The sequence below is a fragment of the Sinohyriopsis cumingii genome, chromosome 5 (genome assembly GCF_028554795.1).
Source record: "Sinohyriopsis cumingii isolate HCF-2022 chromosome 5, ASM2855479v2, whole genome shotgun sequence".
Classification (NCBI taxonomy): Eukaryota; Metazoa; Mollusca; class Bivalvia; order Unionida; family Unionidae; genus Sinohyriopsis; species Sinohyriopsis cumingii.
In genome coordinates this window covers 92,294,886-92,311,403 of record NC_142965.1, presented here as the reverse complement: position 1 = coordinate 92,311,403, position 16,518 = coordinate 92,294,886, and the positions used below count along the sequence as shown (strand labels likewise).

Genomic DNA, 16,518 nt, shown 5'->3' with positions numbered 1-16,518 from the left:
CACCATGCCGATTAGTCCAAGTTACTCTGACCCTTACCACCCTATTTTTGGTATTTGGACATTTATGTTGTGGTGTAGGGTCAAGTCCATTCCCTATCGAACAGGTGGAATTCGCCGACACCATTTGGCATAGGGTAGCTGCTTAGAGGAAACTCGGAATATATGCCGATTAATTCTAACTCAGACCTCGCTATGATGAGTACAAGGAAGCTGCTAACGCTATTTTCATAATTCTTTGGCATAACTCGGTCGGGTTTCGAACTCGAAAACTCCCGTATCAGATGCGGATTCTCTAACCACTTAGGCTACCTAGGTGGTTGTGTTTTTGTACTGATGCGACGTGGCTGTTCATAATTGTATTGAATCATGTTTTGTCTCAATACCGTAGCCGCTGATCACGTTCAGTGAGTGGTCGCTAATGACAATGTATTTCTATCTTTCAAATACCCGTGCATCATGACTTTGGTCAAGGGTATTTAAATCGGGTTGTAATATATATATATATATATATATATATATATATATATATATATATATATATATATATATATATATATATATATATATATATATATATATATATATATATATATGTATGTATGTATAGTTCTCTGTGTGTGTGTTTATATATTTGTGTGATAACCTTTCAATCTTCTTTTCATTCATTTCAGATGAGGCAATTAATGAAATTCTTGAAGCGGAATGGTGTGGTGTAAGTATTCAACTATATCTACAGCGCACATCTAGTTTCCCAATATTTTATGACACTAGTTTTGGCGACATTATAACATTGTTTGACTTTAATAGACAAGGATCTGTTTTAACTTTAAGACGGAAGACAATCGAACTGTTGCGTCTGTAAGACGTATATTATACCCTTCAGTAATGGAATACAGTCCTTGTTATTATAGCACACTCAACAAAATCATGACAGGTGATCACCATTAAGCATGGTAGTAGGGACCTAAATAGCACATATGAAGACTAATGTTTTCAAATACAACTAGGAAACATCATATTGCTGAACACGCTTACACAATGAACGTTACATCGTATAAACTTTTTATATCTGACTGAATGGATATTAACCGAATAGATATTAACGAATGTAAAAACCACTCATCCTAGCATAGCCAAAGATACACATTCTACATACTGCATACTCCGCCCCTTTTATGACAACAACTGTTTTTAAAATTGCCATATCTGAAAGTGTGCTCAGTATCTCACTGAAAATCACTCCGAGCTTTACAAAATATATTAAATCTGATTGTTATTGAACATAAGACCATAATTTTGCGTTTTACGGTAAACGTAATTTTACATACATGTGTGGAATCACGGTAGGTCTGTTGTTTTCAATTAAACAAACATTACTATTTCAGTTCCCATAATACATTTTTTATAATTTCTGATTGCTCAAGACTGAAACTTATATTAATGAATATAGTGACATTCTTGATGACACTTTCTGTATAGAAAAATAAACACACACCCTCCAAAAACCAAACCTCAAAATATAAGATCCGCTGCATTTTCTGAACTTACGTTTGAAATGTGTTCTTTCAATATCGTACCAAAGATTCTTTCACTGATTTCAATATTGTCTTAAAATCTCAAGTATATAAAGGATCTAAAATTCTATTAATAAAACAATGTTTGTTTTTTTTCACTACTACTAGATTAGGCTCTCAAAAGATTCTTTTTACTAAAATCTTTCTTTCCTAATCAACCAATCCTGTCCAGTCAAACCCATTTATATCATATCTTTATCCATTTCTAGACTGGTAACGATTCTTTAATATCATTAGCACCATGAATCCATCAAGAGTACAAAGTACAATAAGTGTTCTTCAGTAAATATATTTTATTACCATCCGATTGCTAGGTAAGGATTTCTAACTAGCTCTAAAATAAGAATATGATACCGACATTTATCACATTTAAGATTTCTTTTCGAAATAATATTATTATTTGTTGTATATACGTTTGGGCAATTAAACAATTTTCAAAACTGTACCGCCGTTGAATACTACACGTATTCGTTCGCAGATTTCTTTTCATGTGTTATTTTATTTATCTGCATGAGTGCTTTTCGGTCAATTAGGTCCCCTGTCGAACAATTTAACACGTTAATGGTTGTGTAACATATGCATCAATATACCATTTTATTCGCTTTAGAATCCGTATAGAAATTATCTCTGTATTTATCAACATATCTAAACTATCAATCGCTTTAGATTCACATCAGCGACTTTACGCTCAAGAAGTTTCATAAATTACCATATGCATTGATAAATTATATAACTCGTTCATGGTTAACATAAAAGATCTATGATCATCAATGTTACCATGAAACTGAAGACAAGCGTGTTCAATAATATTATCAGTATTTTCGTAAATGGCAAAAGCAGGAAAACTAGTCGAGAATGGGCATGTACATAAATCAGATATTGAAGTTATGTTTTTTATTGCAAATCTTCATTTAAAGCTATTTTACAAGTAGATGCTCTCATGACTTATATTAATCATTCATTACGGTTTTGATAAGTTAAGTGTCTATTTTATAACTGGGAAACCGGAAAACCTTGATAAAACTATTTCATTAGATTATTCATAACATTACCTGCACATGCCTAAGCGGAGGGTTAAACTCAGGATCGCAATGATACGAATCGAGCATGTTACCATTGTGTTATCGAGGCCTCCATATCAAAGAAACACGCGAGGACATTATATGTTATATATTCCCTAATTTGATAAAAATAAGCCTATCAACAAAACAGTTATACATTTGATAATACCTATGGACTGCCAAGCAATGCTACGGTTTGTACAGGTGTTTGGCATCACTGAATGACTCGAACGATACAAGAGTTTAATTCATTCAGAACTAATTCAGTCGTCTACGTAGGTCACCTACACTGCATATGATATAAGTGAAACGATGATCCAAACTACGAGATGATCGACCACTGTTATATCGTCTTTTTTATTTCAAATTAATGATTATTTAGAATGTGGATTTGTTCAAACCTTGCTAAAGTTTAAATGCTGTACCATCTTAGATGTACGTTTGATTGTCTCTGCTATGGCAATAGGTCAATTGCATTATGTATTTAATTTCATTTCAGGATTCTTGTCGCTTTAATTATTATTGTTTCCCTTGAACTGTTTAAAATCCCAAGAAGTGTTGACAAGGAAACAGTTATTCGGAAGTTACAAGCTGACACCTTTGAGGAACCTTGGTTTCGTATCGTCGTTGATCCAACACAAAAAGCCCCTGAACAGAATGCAGAGGTACAGCATATTGCCTTTCTTAAAGTCCACAAATCTGGAAGTACAACAGCTCAGAATATGTTCCTTCGATTTGGATTCAACCGTAACTTGACATTCATCCTTCCTCCATTTAAGAATCTGTTTGGATATCCAAACATCATTAGCTTAAGAGACAGTCTTAACGAGAACAATACTCTTCCTGCACCTAAGGGGAAAAGCTTTGACGTGTTATGTAATCATGTTATTTACAACAGAACAGCATTTGAAAAGTTTTTGCCAAAAGATACAGTCTACATTGGCATTTTGAGAGAGCCCTACGAACAGTTTAAGTCCACACTGAATTATTTGAGACCTGGCTACGTGTTTAAATTGAAGAGTTCCCTTCCGGGGTCGGAATATCTAAAGGACCCATTGAAATATGAACCAAAAAGCTCAGCGGTTTGGTCTTTCACAAACAACAGAATGGCTGTAGAGTTTGGAATACCTAGTAACATCATAAAATCACAAAATCTCAAAAAGGTTGCAAGTTATATCGAAACCTTAAATAAAGAATTTTCTCTCGTTATTATCGCCGAACTCTTTCAAGAATCCATCGTTTTGATGAGGAGAATTTTGAGGTGGAGTATGCAAGATGTGCTGTATCTAGATAAGAATATTTCTTTGAAGAAGAACGACTCTAGTTTTATGGGACCCTATGACAGACAATTGTATCGAAAATGGGCCAAGATTGACTACGCGCTCTATGACTTCTTCTTCAAACGACTACGTCAGCAAATTCGCGAACAAGGAACTGATTTTGATGACGAACTCCTACATTTTAAAGAAATCCAAAAAATGGTGTCAGAATTTTGTACTCAGAAGAAAATAACAGGTAATGCTAAAATAGAGGTACAGGCAAGTAAGTGGAGCAAAGCTTTCAATGTTACTGGAGACGATTGTCAGTTACTGAAGAAAGGAGAAATAGAATTCATTCAAATGGTTAGGAAACGCCAATATGGAGCAGAGAATATATGATATGCATTTGAATAAAATGAGTTTTACATTAGATGGAGAAACATCTTTGCTAACATTAAGTGAGCACAAAATTGTATCTTCATTCTTCCCTAAAACGACAAAATGAGATCTTGAAGAACCGCATACGGATGATTGCGAATGGAGATTTTTATGCATTATTTAACTGAAACGTTCAGACACATGGTTCAAGAAATTCCTTTCTGTTACGTCTTTGTATGATTTATAATAGTTTACCCTTTGTTACGGACCACGATGATGAAAATCATATCATTTCTGTAACATGTACATCTGTAACCTATAATGTTTAGCATTATAAGTCTTTTGTGACCATATTTCCAATAGGGCGTTCCACAATTGAAGAGCACGGACATGTGTCGATTTTTTACACCTGCCTACAATACTTATATACCATACAAGTTTCTCTATCAAATGCAGCAGACGTATTTTTTTCGCGCTAGTCCGAAGATATATATTTTATGGCTATTCAGAATCACAAATCTTCTAATGCTTTTATCTAAATATTGAACTTACATTTGCACCTATTTTATGATTTGCGCAAGTTTTGTTTTCTTATCCTCGTGAAATTGAAAGCATTGCTCATAAAATGATGGGGTAAAAAATTAAAACTAAGGGGCAAAAGGTGAAGCAACGCCTTTTATATTACTTGAGACGTCTACCAGTTTCTACGTCTACCAGTTTCTACAAAGTGCAAAAAGTATTATCATCATTTGTTTCGGTACTCGTGGTTTTTTACACCATTCTGCCGATTATGACTTTTACTAAAGACTAGGGTTTAAATCTGTACCCAAAATTTTTAAGACAATGCTACATGTTTTCATTCTTTTTAAATTGTTATTCTTGTACTGAATATGCATGGCACGTCATGCCATTTCTGCAAACTCGCTAACGGTTGGTGAATATCATGCATCACAGTATTCAGATTTATATGAGTGTGTTACTTGTATTTCATTTTTCTGACGACTCGTCTTCACCCAACACAACCAATGTTCATCCATGAGATACATTAATATAATTTTACTCGCTTCAAAACCTCTATAGAAAGTCTCACTGCGGGTTGTTAGTTATATAAGCCTACCACTTTGCATATATATTGACGATTTTACCCTCCAGAAATTTCATCAACTAACATATTCCTGGATCCACCAAATAACTTTTTAACGGTAGTTCATAAGGTGGTACCACAAACTGAAAAGAAAGTTGTTTAATAATTTGATCAGGATTTTCTTAAATCGTGCAGCCGCAAATGAACAGACTAGAATAAGCATGTGATAAAATCATGACTTGAATATAAGTTCTTTTTTTTCAGTTCCAATTTACTTTAATATTGCAATTGAACGCTTACACGAATTATATTGAGTAATATTAATGGCAACGATCAGGCGGTGTGTTCATTTACGGCATGAGAAACGAAAACATGAAATTAAAACAATCTGGCATTATTCAGCATTCCACCCTCCTATTACATACTCTCTAACGTTAATGTCTTTGGGGAATGTATTTGAAGGAGAAAGCTAATTTTTCAGTAAATTTTATTTCTCCGAGGAAACATATCTAATCACATTAATTAAACACCCTCCCGACCAACCTACTATGCAAGCATTCTTGTTAGTATGTTGCTCAGCTTAGAAACGAGCAACAATTGGTGGTGGCAAGGGGAGGTAATGGGCAAGAGTTATTTTCCATTGACTATTTGAGATAGACAGGGAAAGATGATTTGTATCTATTTTTTATTGCTGAATTCATGACATTGGCTTGTCACGATGCTCAGGTTTATTTCGTGCATGATATGGTAGTTTTGTAGTTCGCTACATGCTTATGTTACGCAACGTAACGCCAGTTTTTATTATTTTATTACAAGATATACTAAAGCGGGGACGTGCATTTAGATTGATTTCGCCAGTGTATTGCATCACATTTTTTTTGACACCGGTTGTCTTATTGGGAAAATATTTAGCTTCTTCAAAACAACTGTTAAAAATCATTATATGTATATTCAAATTTTGTAAATGTGTACTTTTAGAAACTTGTTTATATGTAAATGTTAGTTATCTTATTCGGATGCTCAAGTATATGGAATGCTTAATAGACTTTTTTTACTTATTACGTATTGTACAAAAAACTGTTGTTAGTTTTTAGACCATTTCAAGATTGCTTATTTTGTTAAAGCTAAATATTGTGCTATATTGACTGCAACGCCCAACTTCGATGCGATATTAACTGATGCATTAAAATCATATGATCATTGGATGTGTTTAATATTTGGAGCTTAACGTAACGGAAGTATATTGCATGTATGATATCTAATATTTATAAAATACGTACTGTTTAAAAATTGTTTTGGGTTTTCAGAACTTTCTATAGTGCTTTTATCGTTAATCATTAAGATACTGCAGTATGAACTGCTGCACTCGGTGCGTATGCATTTAAATTTATTATTATATTATGCGTTTAAAGCAAGCAATGATTATATGAGATATGTGGCAGTTTGTCATTTCGAAATAGTACTTTGTACAAATAGGTTATCGAATGATGCATATCCGTTACTTTGAAAAATCAAAGATATTTAACTGTGCATTTAAAAGTGGGGATCAAGCTAGGTCATGTGTCTGAAGAGAAGTCATATCCTCCTCTAAATGGTCACAAAAGTGTTATGTCAAATGGTAAAATACATAACCACCCCAATTGTTGATATCTAATGTTTTAATGATGGTGACTATTCCAAGGAAACTGTTTTACCCGTTTTAAGTTTGGATACCTGTTTATTATTGCATGATTAGGCTTGGGAACATCTTTTACTGGATAAATATATAGTAGAATTTGACAGTACCTGAAAAAGTGTAAGCAGCAATATCCACGTATGCAATTTCTTGTTGCTTGTCTTTGCTTTCACTGACTCGTGCTACATATAATGATGACAGTCCAGTATTACTGCTATCCTCAATAATTTTAGTAACGTTGTTTGTTAGAAGAATATACAACTGTCAAACATAGGCAGACATTATCTTGCTATAATTTTTTTTCGTATTGAATGACCTTAATGTGTGCATGTAACTAATGAAATATTTTTTCAAGTGCAAAAGAAGTTTCTAATTCTCAAAGGATCTTTAAGACAATATTGAAGACCTAGGTAATTTCTATAACGCTAGATGATTCATGTCATTGCAAAACAAAACGCAAATAATCCTGGCTATAACAAATCGTATTTTCTGATATCGAGATGATATGTTAATTAGAAACCCGTCAGTGAAATCAACAAGCAAGCAACTAAATATATAAGCTGCGTGTGTTTACGATTTATTTTATAGTAACTGTATGTTGACTATCTCGTGACTGCTAGAACATGATGAGCGCCAAGCGAGGCAGCTGTTAGTACCATTTTTGTAAGTCTTTGGTATGTCATGGCTGGGGATCGAACCAAGGACCTCCCGCATCCGAGGCGGATGCCCTAACCACTAGGCCACCTGAGAAATATATATATATATATATATATATATATATATATATATATATATATATATATATATATATATGCAACATTCATGACTAAGTGTGCAATTCAGTGTTGCTTTATTTGGGTCTTTAGTTTGTTGTATTTATAAAGGACATAAACATATTATTTTAATACGCACACAAGTTGTACAAGTTTTTTTTTTTTTTTTTTTGTATTTGCATATCGCCAGTTGACTAGCTAAGATTTTGTCTCTCGTGTGCATATGGTATAACGGTACCAATTGCGCAAGTCCAGGTGGGCGGAGCTTAAGGTGTATGGAACATTGTATTCAGAATTAAAGAACAAAACTAGCTGTGATTGGTGCATTATGTAAGACTTGTGCTTTCTGTTTGGCTTAAAAAAAAGTTGAGCCTCTTGGCAACATGTGAGCTTGTGTTAATTTCTATCTAGATCATATTTTGTATTTTTTATGATTTTTTTAAAATATGGTACACATAACTGAAAATGTGCTTGTTGTGACTAGATAACTCTTACCCCTGTCTAGTTCCAGTAGAGTTATCTCTCTTAAATGCAATGGAGTACCTGGTTATGTCATTGTCAAATTGACAATCTAGCATTGTTCTATATGACAGCGTGTGACATGCATGCCCAAGTAGGACAGAAAGTATATTTATTTCACAAAACATTAGCATTGAGGTATATGGAAAAACAATTGGTACCGTGATACCTAAAGGAAAGAATAGCCTCACAGTGTTTCCATAGAAACGCATACATGTGGGCGGCATTTATGAACTATACTAGTTTGATGTAGGAAAACAAATGTATGCTGAACACTTTTGGTCAAATATTGAAAGTTCTTTAAGAATAAAATGTATGAAATCTTTAGAAAATAGCACAAGATGGCTTTGGATGGGGACTTTTGATAACTATAGCTATGATAGATATAGACTTGTGTTACCTGATGCCTTTATGTATGTGCTGTTACCTCCTAGATTGGAATGCATGCAACAAAATAAGTTATGGAAACATAATATAGTTGATTTTGGCCAAATATTGGTTATTGTACCTGCAAAAGATGAAAAATCATGTGTACAAAAACAACTATCTTGTTCTTGTAAGGCATGCCATAAACCAGGATAGAGAACATTCTAAGTACACTTGTAGATAGATCACTTGTATCATGTGGGATGTTCTGGCATGAATAATTTTTAGGTAATTTATTAAGGATTTGGTATTCCTTCCCATTTTGATTTGAATTGTCCTGCTCTAATTGTCCCTTTTTTTTTACACTCTCCTGCTTTGAAATTGTTCATGTAGTTAGTTCAGTTCTCTTGCATTCCCTTTTGTTGAAGTAGCAGTGAATACCAACAAACAAGAACAGTTTCCTTAAGTCAGCATTTCCCATTGGCACTTATATAAGCCCAATTATAATCTACTATTGACTTTCAATTAATCCTATTTCTTTCTGTCAAGCTGCTCCTGTGGAATTTCCATGTTTGGTCCAACATTACAGAATGATAACCATTTTAGTCACACAGTGCGTATTCATTCCATTCAAATCCACACTGTTCTTGAAACTTTGCATCCCATCGCAAGAATCCAAATTGGCATGAGATGATATCTGCATGGTTATGGAAGGCTGCACTCTACATGCCGGCATTGTAGAAAATATGAACTATGTGATATGAAAGAGCTGCGTCATCTTAGAAATTAAAATTACATGACTCTTGAGGTCTCCACTAAACATAGGAGCCTAAATGTTAGGTTCTCACTTTGTCAGTAATGTATTTTGAGATAATTTAATTGCAATGAAGTTAATACAGGTTGTTGATGAACTCATCTATATTACATGGATAATGTATTCAAGGTTACCACACCTTATGTATATCATTCAGTTATCTCCCTTACACCAGTCATAACATTTCAAGGAAATAAAATCTCACATTTTCAGTGACTGATTATGAAAATAAAGAGAAGATTTGTGAAGTATTATATTAGCCCTCAATCTTGATGCAAATGTAAGTAGAAGCAATTTGATAATTTCTCACAGTAAAGTTTACAAGTTTAAAAACTGATAAGGTATGTTCTGCTTGGCTCTGAGATAAGTTTCTCTCTATCTTATGCCAATTATTATTAAATTCTTATGTAGAAGAAATATACTTTATATGTATCTATATTATCTAAATTATTCACCCTTTTATATTAGATGGAAATGAACACAACTTCACTTGAAATTTGGGTCCTGTAAGGGATGTTATAGCACAGTGGCCTTTGGGCTGTCCTTGGACCTGTTGGGCCCTGCCCCATATATTTGTCCAAGGTAAGGTCATCAAACTTTCACTTCTCATTTTTCGCATTGCTGACTTTGCCACCTTTAATTCCTTTATCATAAGCTACCTCTCCCTTTTAGATAAACACTTTCCTCCTGTTTTTAACTCCATTTGATGTGCTATACTTAGTGTTTATATTTGGCATTTTTCTGTATTTTATTCCCCTAATTTCACCTCCCAATCCAAACATAACCACTTAGAAGCTGCGATTTACTATATTTGGTGACTGACTGGCTTATTGAAACAATTTTATTCACATTACAAAGGAGGAAAGCTTACTATTTGTGTTACAAAGAGGATGGGTAGGTGGACCTTTGTGTGAGGACTGGTGGTTAGTGACCTCTTGTATCTGTAGATAGTGTAAAGTGGTCAAAGCTTATACTTTATAATAAGATTGGGTCATGTCCACCTGTCTCTGATGTTAAGTTCTGCACCTACCAAACAAATATAAATTCCTTTCTTTTAGGTGAATTGTACATTTTGAAGTAGGACAGGTGCATACTATTTGGTACATTGACCTTTGACCTAGTTATTACATAATATGATATAATGTGATTTATCCCATATCACCTATGTGAAGTTCAATAATTGCTGATATGAATAAGATAGAACTCATAGTTGAAAGAATTCATTTTATTTCAAAAGATGATTTTGATGGTGAAGCAAAAGTATGAAAACAATAGTTCAAACAGCTCAATGACATTTCTATACACATTCATATAAGACATAGGTTAGTACCTCATCAAATTGTTTTTCACAAGTGAGACTAAGTATATTTGTTACTTATACAGTCCCGAACTATTTCACAGATTATTGGAAAAATTAAGGTTTGCTATAGGTATAACGGTACCAATTGCGCAAGTCCAGGTGGGCGGAGCTTAAGGTGTATGGAACATTGTATTCAGAATTAAAGAACAAAACTAGCTGTGATTGGTGCATTATGTAAGACTTGTGCTTTCTGTTTGGCTTAAAAAAAAGTTGAGCCTCTTGGCAACATGTGAGCTTGTGTTAATTTCTATCTAGATCATATTTTGTATTTTTTATGATTTTTTTAAAATATGGTACACATAACTGAAAATGTGCTTGTTGTGACTAGATAACTCTTACCCCTGTCTAGTTCCAGTAGAGTTATCTCTCTTAAATGCAATGGAGTACCTGGTTATGTCATTGTCAAATTGACAATCTAGCATTGTTCTATATGACAGCGTGTGACATGCATGCCCAAGTAGGACAGAAAGTATATTTATTTCACAAAACATTAGCATTGAGGTATATGGAAAAACAATTGGTACCGTGATACCATATACTGCCTTAGTTTCACTATATTCTTTCGTCTCTTAGCATGTTTCTTCGAAATATTGTACAATATAGATACTGATACCCTTTTTTGTTATACTGGTTGGCATTCAGTTCAATTAATTGGCTATTGAAATTAGTAAGGACCTCAAACATAAATAGCCTTATGTTAAGTTTACACGAGACACGCAATTGATTATCAGAGCGTGTAGATCAGACGAGAACAATCAAATAGCACATTACTCTAACTTTAAAACACGTTAGTTGTAATAGCTTAACGTGATTTGTTTGACTGCTATTTTACCTCTCCAATTTCCCTCAATGTAGATCTAAGAAACTATACATAACAATTTACCTGCACCCTTTGCGAATAAGCGCATGTCATCTCAACGACATGCACAATTCGTACAAAAACAACCAAGTAAAACATCTTTCACGCTGCGCATACAAACTCAGAATCATAATAAAAACAAGCTGTTGATGATGTCGGATAGAGTGAAACGTGTCCGAAAGAAACATTTCTCTCAAAAATGTTTGGGTTTTTAATTCATGGTTTCATCTCAGTATTGTTCACATTGCTTTCTATCTATATTTAACATTTAAAGGAAAATGTAAGTATCACAAGTTTAACACCTTAAATCATATTTTACTTCAATCTGTAAAAACGTTATTCATATCATCTCAAGGTAAATGACACCTCCTACAATATGATGTGCCTGTCATTTACATTTTGTATCTTGAATTACACAAACAAACGGACACAAAACATTGCATTGTACCATAAATATGTGCACGAATCAGAGGTAAATTTATGAACCTGTTTAAGTCACCATAGCTTTGGCCTTTACGACATCCACATCCATTTATAAAACATTTTCTGATGATATCACTCTTTTATTTTGTTTTTCTCTTTTTCTTCGTGTTGTTTTACACGACTAGTTACGTTCAAACAGAACCGTTACGTGTCAGAAGATTGTAATCGAACAGCAGTGTTAAGCTGCGCCAACCAAAGAGGTTGCTTTGTATCAAGTATCCTCCATAGGTCAACATCATCATTGTATGATAAGATACCTTTTTTAAATTAAACATATTACTGTTATAAATGGGCAGAAAAATATTTAGTTTTTAGTTTTTCATATTTGAAGGACATTAATTCTACTTTCATTTATAAGAAGAAGAAACAGAAGTTTAACTCTTTTCTGCGTTAATAATAATCACAGGGGTAAGCATACGTGATGGCAGGTAAAGGGAAGTAACTCGTATGGAAGATGCTCATGAGGAACTAACTATACCTCGTTTTGTCAGTTGTGCTGAGTTTACTTGCCATGCAGTACCATGCTTTTAAAATTTTATAAAAAGTATCTTAAATAATTCGCTTGATGGATGTTGGGGGAAATTGTCATATAGCAACATCAGAAATGAAAGTTGTCTTTTTGAGTCTTTGTGACAAGAACTGTCTGAATTATTATTTGATGTAATTATCTTATAAGGAGAGACATGAAATATATCATATATTTAGAGCAATGGGGACATTCAGTATATCCAAAACTGTAGGTAAACGCAGGCGATGGTTAGATTGCTGTATAGTACTCAGAGTACTAATTCAATTCCATTAAAATCATATCGAAACACAGTGACATGTAAAATTCAATAACTTTAAATTTTTGGATGCTCAGGATCAGACCTTTGTTTCTCAGTATAGAGCATTATTGATGTTGAGAACACATGTGTTATCCGTTCTGTGTTTAGAACACATGTGTTATCCATTCTGTGTTTAGAACACATCCGTTATTCAATTTGCACCTAATGGGTCAAATAATATATTCATTTTATGTGTTCTTATGTCAAGTCCCTAAAAATAATAAAATTACATTAACAAAATCTTGTCTCTTTTTTATTTGCAGATAGAGTGAGCTCTCAAGATAAGTTTTACTAAGTTTTAATTTGTATTATTAACTAATTAAGGACCAACAAACACGTATTAACTCTTGTTTGTTTACCCATTTCAAGACTGGTTCACCATTGCTCCATACCATTAGTAGCCTTAGTTCTATAACCAGATCTGAACTTTTTATGAATTCACGTGTTACTCATTATTGTTGGATACTAATTATAACAACGAATTGGCCATGTTCGTGCAAAGATATTATTGTAATGACATTTTACGTATACCACTGTATAGATTTAAAACGTATTCATACTTCTTGTTGCTATATTGTATAGCACGTACTAGTGGTTTAATTTTGCTATTAAAGTAAATGATTCTGCATTTGTGTCTTGATGTAATCTTTCTATGACAAATATGCTAAACAAAAGAAACTCAACCTTGTTTACATCAGCAAGTATTACCTCATAGGTATGAAATTACACGACGCATTGTATTTTTCATCTCTAAATGGCTGTAAGACGTGTTTTAAATCTTATACCAACGAAAATGGCCATTGTGTTCTTCCTCACAAACAATTAATCTTGGTGTGTAAGATGACAGAGGATAATGATAAGGGGTCATTGTCCTTCTGTGGCTAAAAATAATGAAACACAACAATGAAAAACGAGAGATGCTGACCATTTCTTCTAGCCTGGAAATATTCCCCACAACATGGAGAAAAAGTGCATCAACCAAACGACAAAATCCACTTGAGCTCTTAAATAAGCACAATCTACAAATTTCCAAAAGCTTTCCAATGTCACTATAGTGGTTACATTGATATTGGAGACAGAACGCATGTGTGCACCTTGCTGTGGCCCTTATGGAAGCAGTTAGCTGGAGGTGGCTAAACATGTGTCACATCTTGAAATGCCAAGGTAAATCTACCTTTGTATGCAATGTTCACACAATGATATCATCTACGGCTGCATAAACTACATGATAGATTTGTGTCCAAGGATTGACTGCATATTTACCTGTCAACATAAAACTTATTAAAATGTATACGTCAGAGAAAAATTTAGAAACAAAATAGATTATGCAAGCACTGCCTTGGTGTGAAAGGAAAGGTAATTGACATTGATGTGGTATTCCAGATAGTAAGCTCTAATGTACAGCTAAATGAATCTGTAAAGCTACTTGACGCTAAATATATGGCAATGCAAGCCACTGTTTCAAATCTGAGAGCAACTTTCTGGCATGTTGCATGTTTTATGTTTTCATCTATTATGATCTGATGAAGAGAACACATCACGATTAGTTCACACGGGAAATAATGCACAGACGTGGAATAATTTGTTTTGAGAATACAGGTTCCAACACCCTGGCTGCAATGGTTTTCTTTCCTGGCATTTTAGTCATGAAGAGAAAAGAGGTCAGGTACGGCGGGAGAGAGTAACATGCTTGACATGCATTTATACGTCTAAAATGGTTAAACCGTATGACGCGATACCCAAGTCAAGATGTGGAAGAAAGGCGGCCTGTGTAAAGAGATCCACGCATATAAGACTTTCAAAGACATCTGTTGCAGATGAAGGCGTAATAACTATACTACGAAGAGCAAATGTCCCTGCTCCCTCTAGTTACGGGATGCATGAAAGTTATAATACTTCTAGCAAAGAAATTGAAGGTAAGTACATGCGAGACATGGCTGAAATAAGGAAGGGTGTCTACAAATATTACTTTATGACAAGAAATGAGACAAATATAATTCGTATGGATTTTGTGTCTAAGGAGGGATAGGTAAGACGCCCTTACGTCCAACTACCCAGTGCACAAACATTCATGTTGAAGACACTACTCCCGAGAAAAGGGCCATACTATGACAACAAAGAATAGAATGTGCACATTTGGTAAAATGCACGCTTCAGACGATGATTCCAACGTTTCACTGCTCAGCACATATACGTTTACAAAGAAATATTCGAGACAAATAAACATTGTGCAAAAACGGTTTTATATATTTGAACAAATCATACAGTAAATGGTTAAGCAGCTTAACAATTCTTGCAGACACTGGTGAGAATTGCCGGGCTTGCGCAGCCCTTCGTAAAGACGGCATAACCTAAACAGTACCAGTACATTCATATTGATATACATCATATAGGTCAAAATCATAGAAATGGCATCCAAGGTTGGAACAAAGTAACTGATTTGATGCCAGGAAGAATCGAAAAGCTGAGGGAAACGTTTTGCACCTATGTAATTTTGCACTTGTTTTAAATAAGAATTCGAAAAATAGTTCCAGAAAGATAATACATGTACAAAGAAATTCAGAAGTAATTGATCTCTGCCACGAGTGGTATGATTTGTACTCGGTAGTTTGTACAAGCTGGGTAGATAGAAGTACGTTCTTGCCAAGTGTGTTCAAGCTGACAATATGCATTTGAAGTTGAGTATAGATTAGATTAATCTACAATGTTAGAAACAAAATTGCCGAAAAACAACTAGAAGGTTGAATTCAGTCAATAGAAGGACAAAACATAGATTACCTAAGAATATAATTTTTAAGAGAAATATCGAAGGTATGGATTATAACTGTAATCACAGACCTATAGAATCGATGGTGAAGCTATGTACATTTATCGGTTATCTGATTTCAGCTTGCAGTTCTGTGCCACAACATCTGAAATTAAAGCAAGATATATATATATCTCAGAGTAACAACGTGCAAAACAAGAAATGTAAATAACAAATAAGTATATGAGCAAAAATTATATTATTTTATCAAATTCTATATGAAAATATCGAGAAGGAAAGAATTATGACAAAGGCAAATTGATGTGTGATATGGCTCGAATAAAACAAGAAAAAAATATATATTAACACTCTTACCATAAACCACCATTATTTTAACTCTATCCTACAGATTGATCTAATTTGGCATATACAGTTATCTGCACAGTCCATGCTATTTACAATACTCTCTGGTTTGATTCATTGAATTTGTATCTAAGGTTAAATGATCATAATTTACACATCATGTGGCATATTATTAAAGTGCTTCTTCCGCCTACTTTTCATATCGTAGGAATCGTTGCATATTTTAAAAGGCATTTAGACGTACAACCTAACATATTGGCACTAACATCTGAAATTCCGCCTTCAGCGATACTATTATCTTTTTTGTCATAACCTGAGCAATCTAACGACCGTGCCCATTGTAGTGAACTCTTTCCATCTGTTCTTTGTGGAGATGT

At 33.9% G+C, this 16,518-nt stretch overlaps 1 protein-coding gene across 3 annotated transcripts in view; it reads left to right on the top strand.

The window, feature by feature from the left end:
- LOC149799764 (galactose-3-O-sulfotransferase 2-like) overlaps nucleotides 1-13,660 on the top strand; it is a 54,111-nt gene extending 40,451 nt beyond the window's left edge. For 2 of the 3 annotated variants that reach the window (XM_089959152.1, XM_089959153.1), the window contains 2 exons: nucleotides 672-712; nucleotides 3,135-13,660. In XM_089959152.1, coding sequence (XP_089815278.1) covers nucleotides 672-712; nucleotides 3,135-4,293 — 1,200 coding nt within the window. In that variant the 3' untranslated portion in view covers nucleotides 4,294-13,660. The remainder of the gene's footprint in view (nucleotides 1-671; nucleotides 713-3,134) is intronic. The other variant, XR_016421233.1, reaches the window with a different exon arrangement.
- The last annotated feature ends 2,858 nt before the right edge of the window (nucleotides 13,661-16,518 follow it).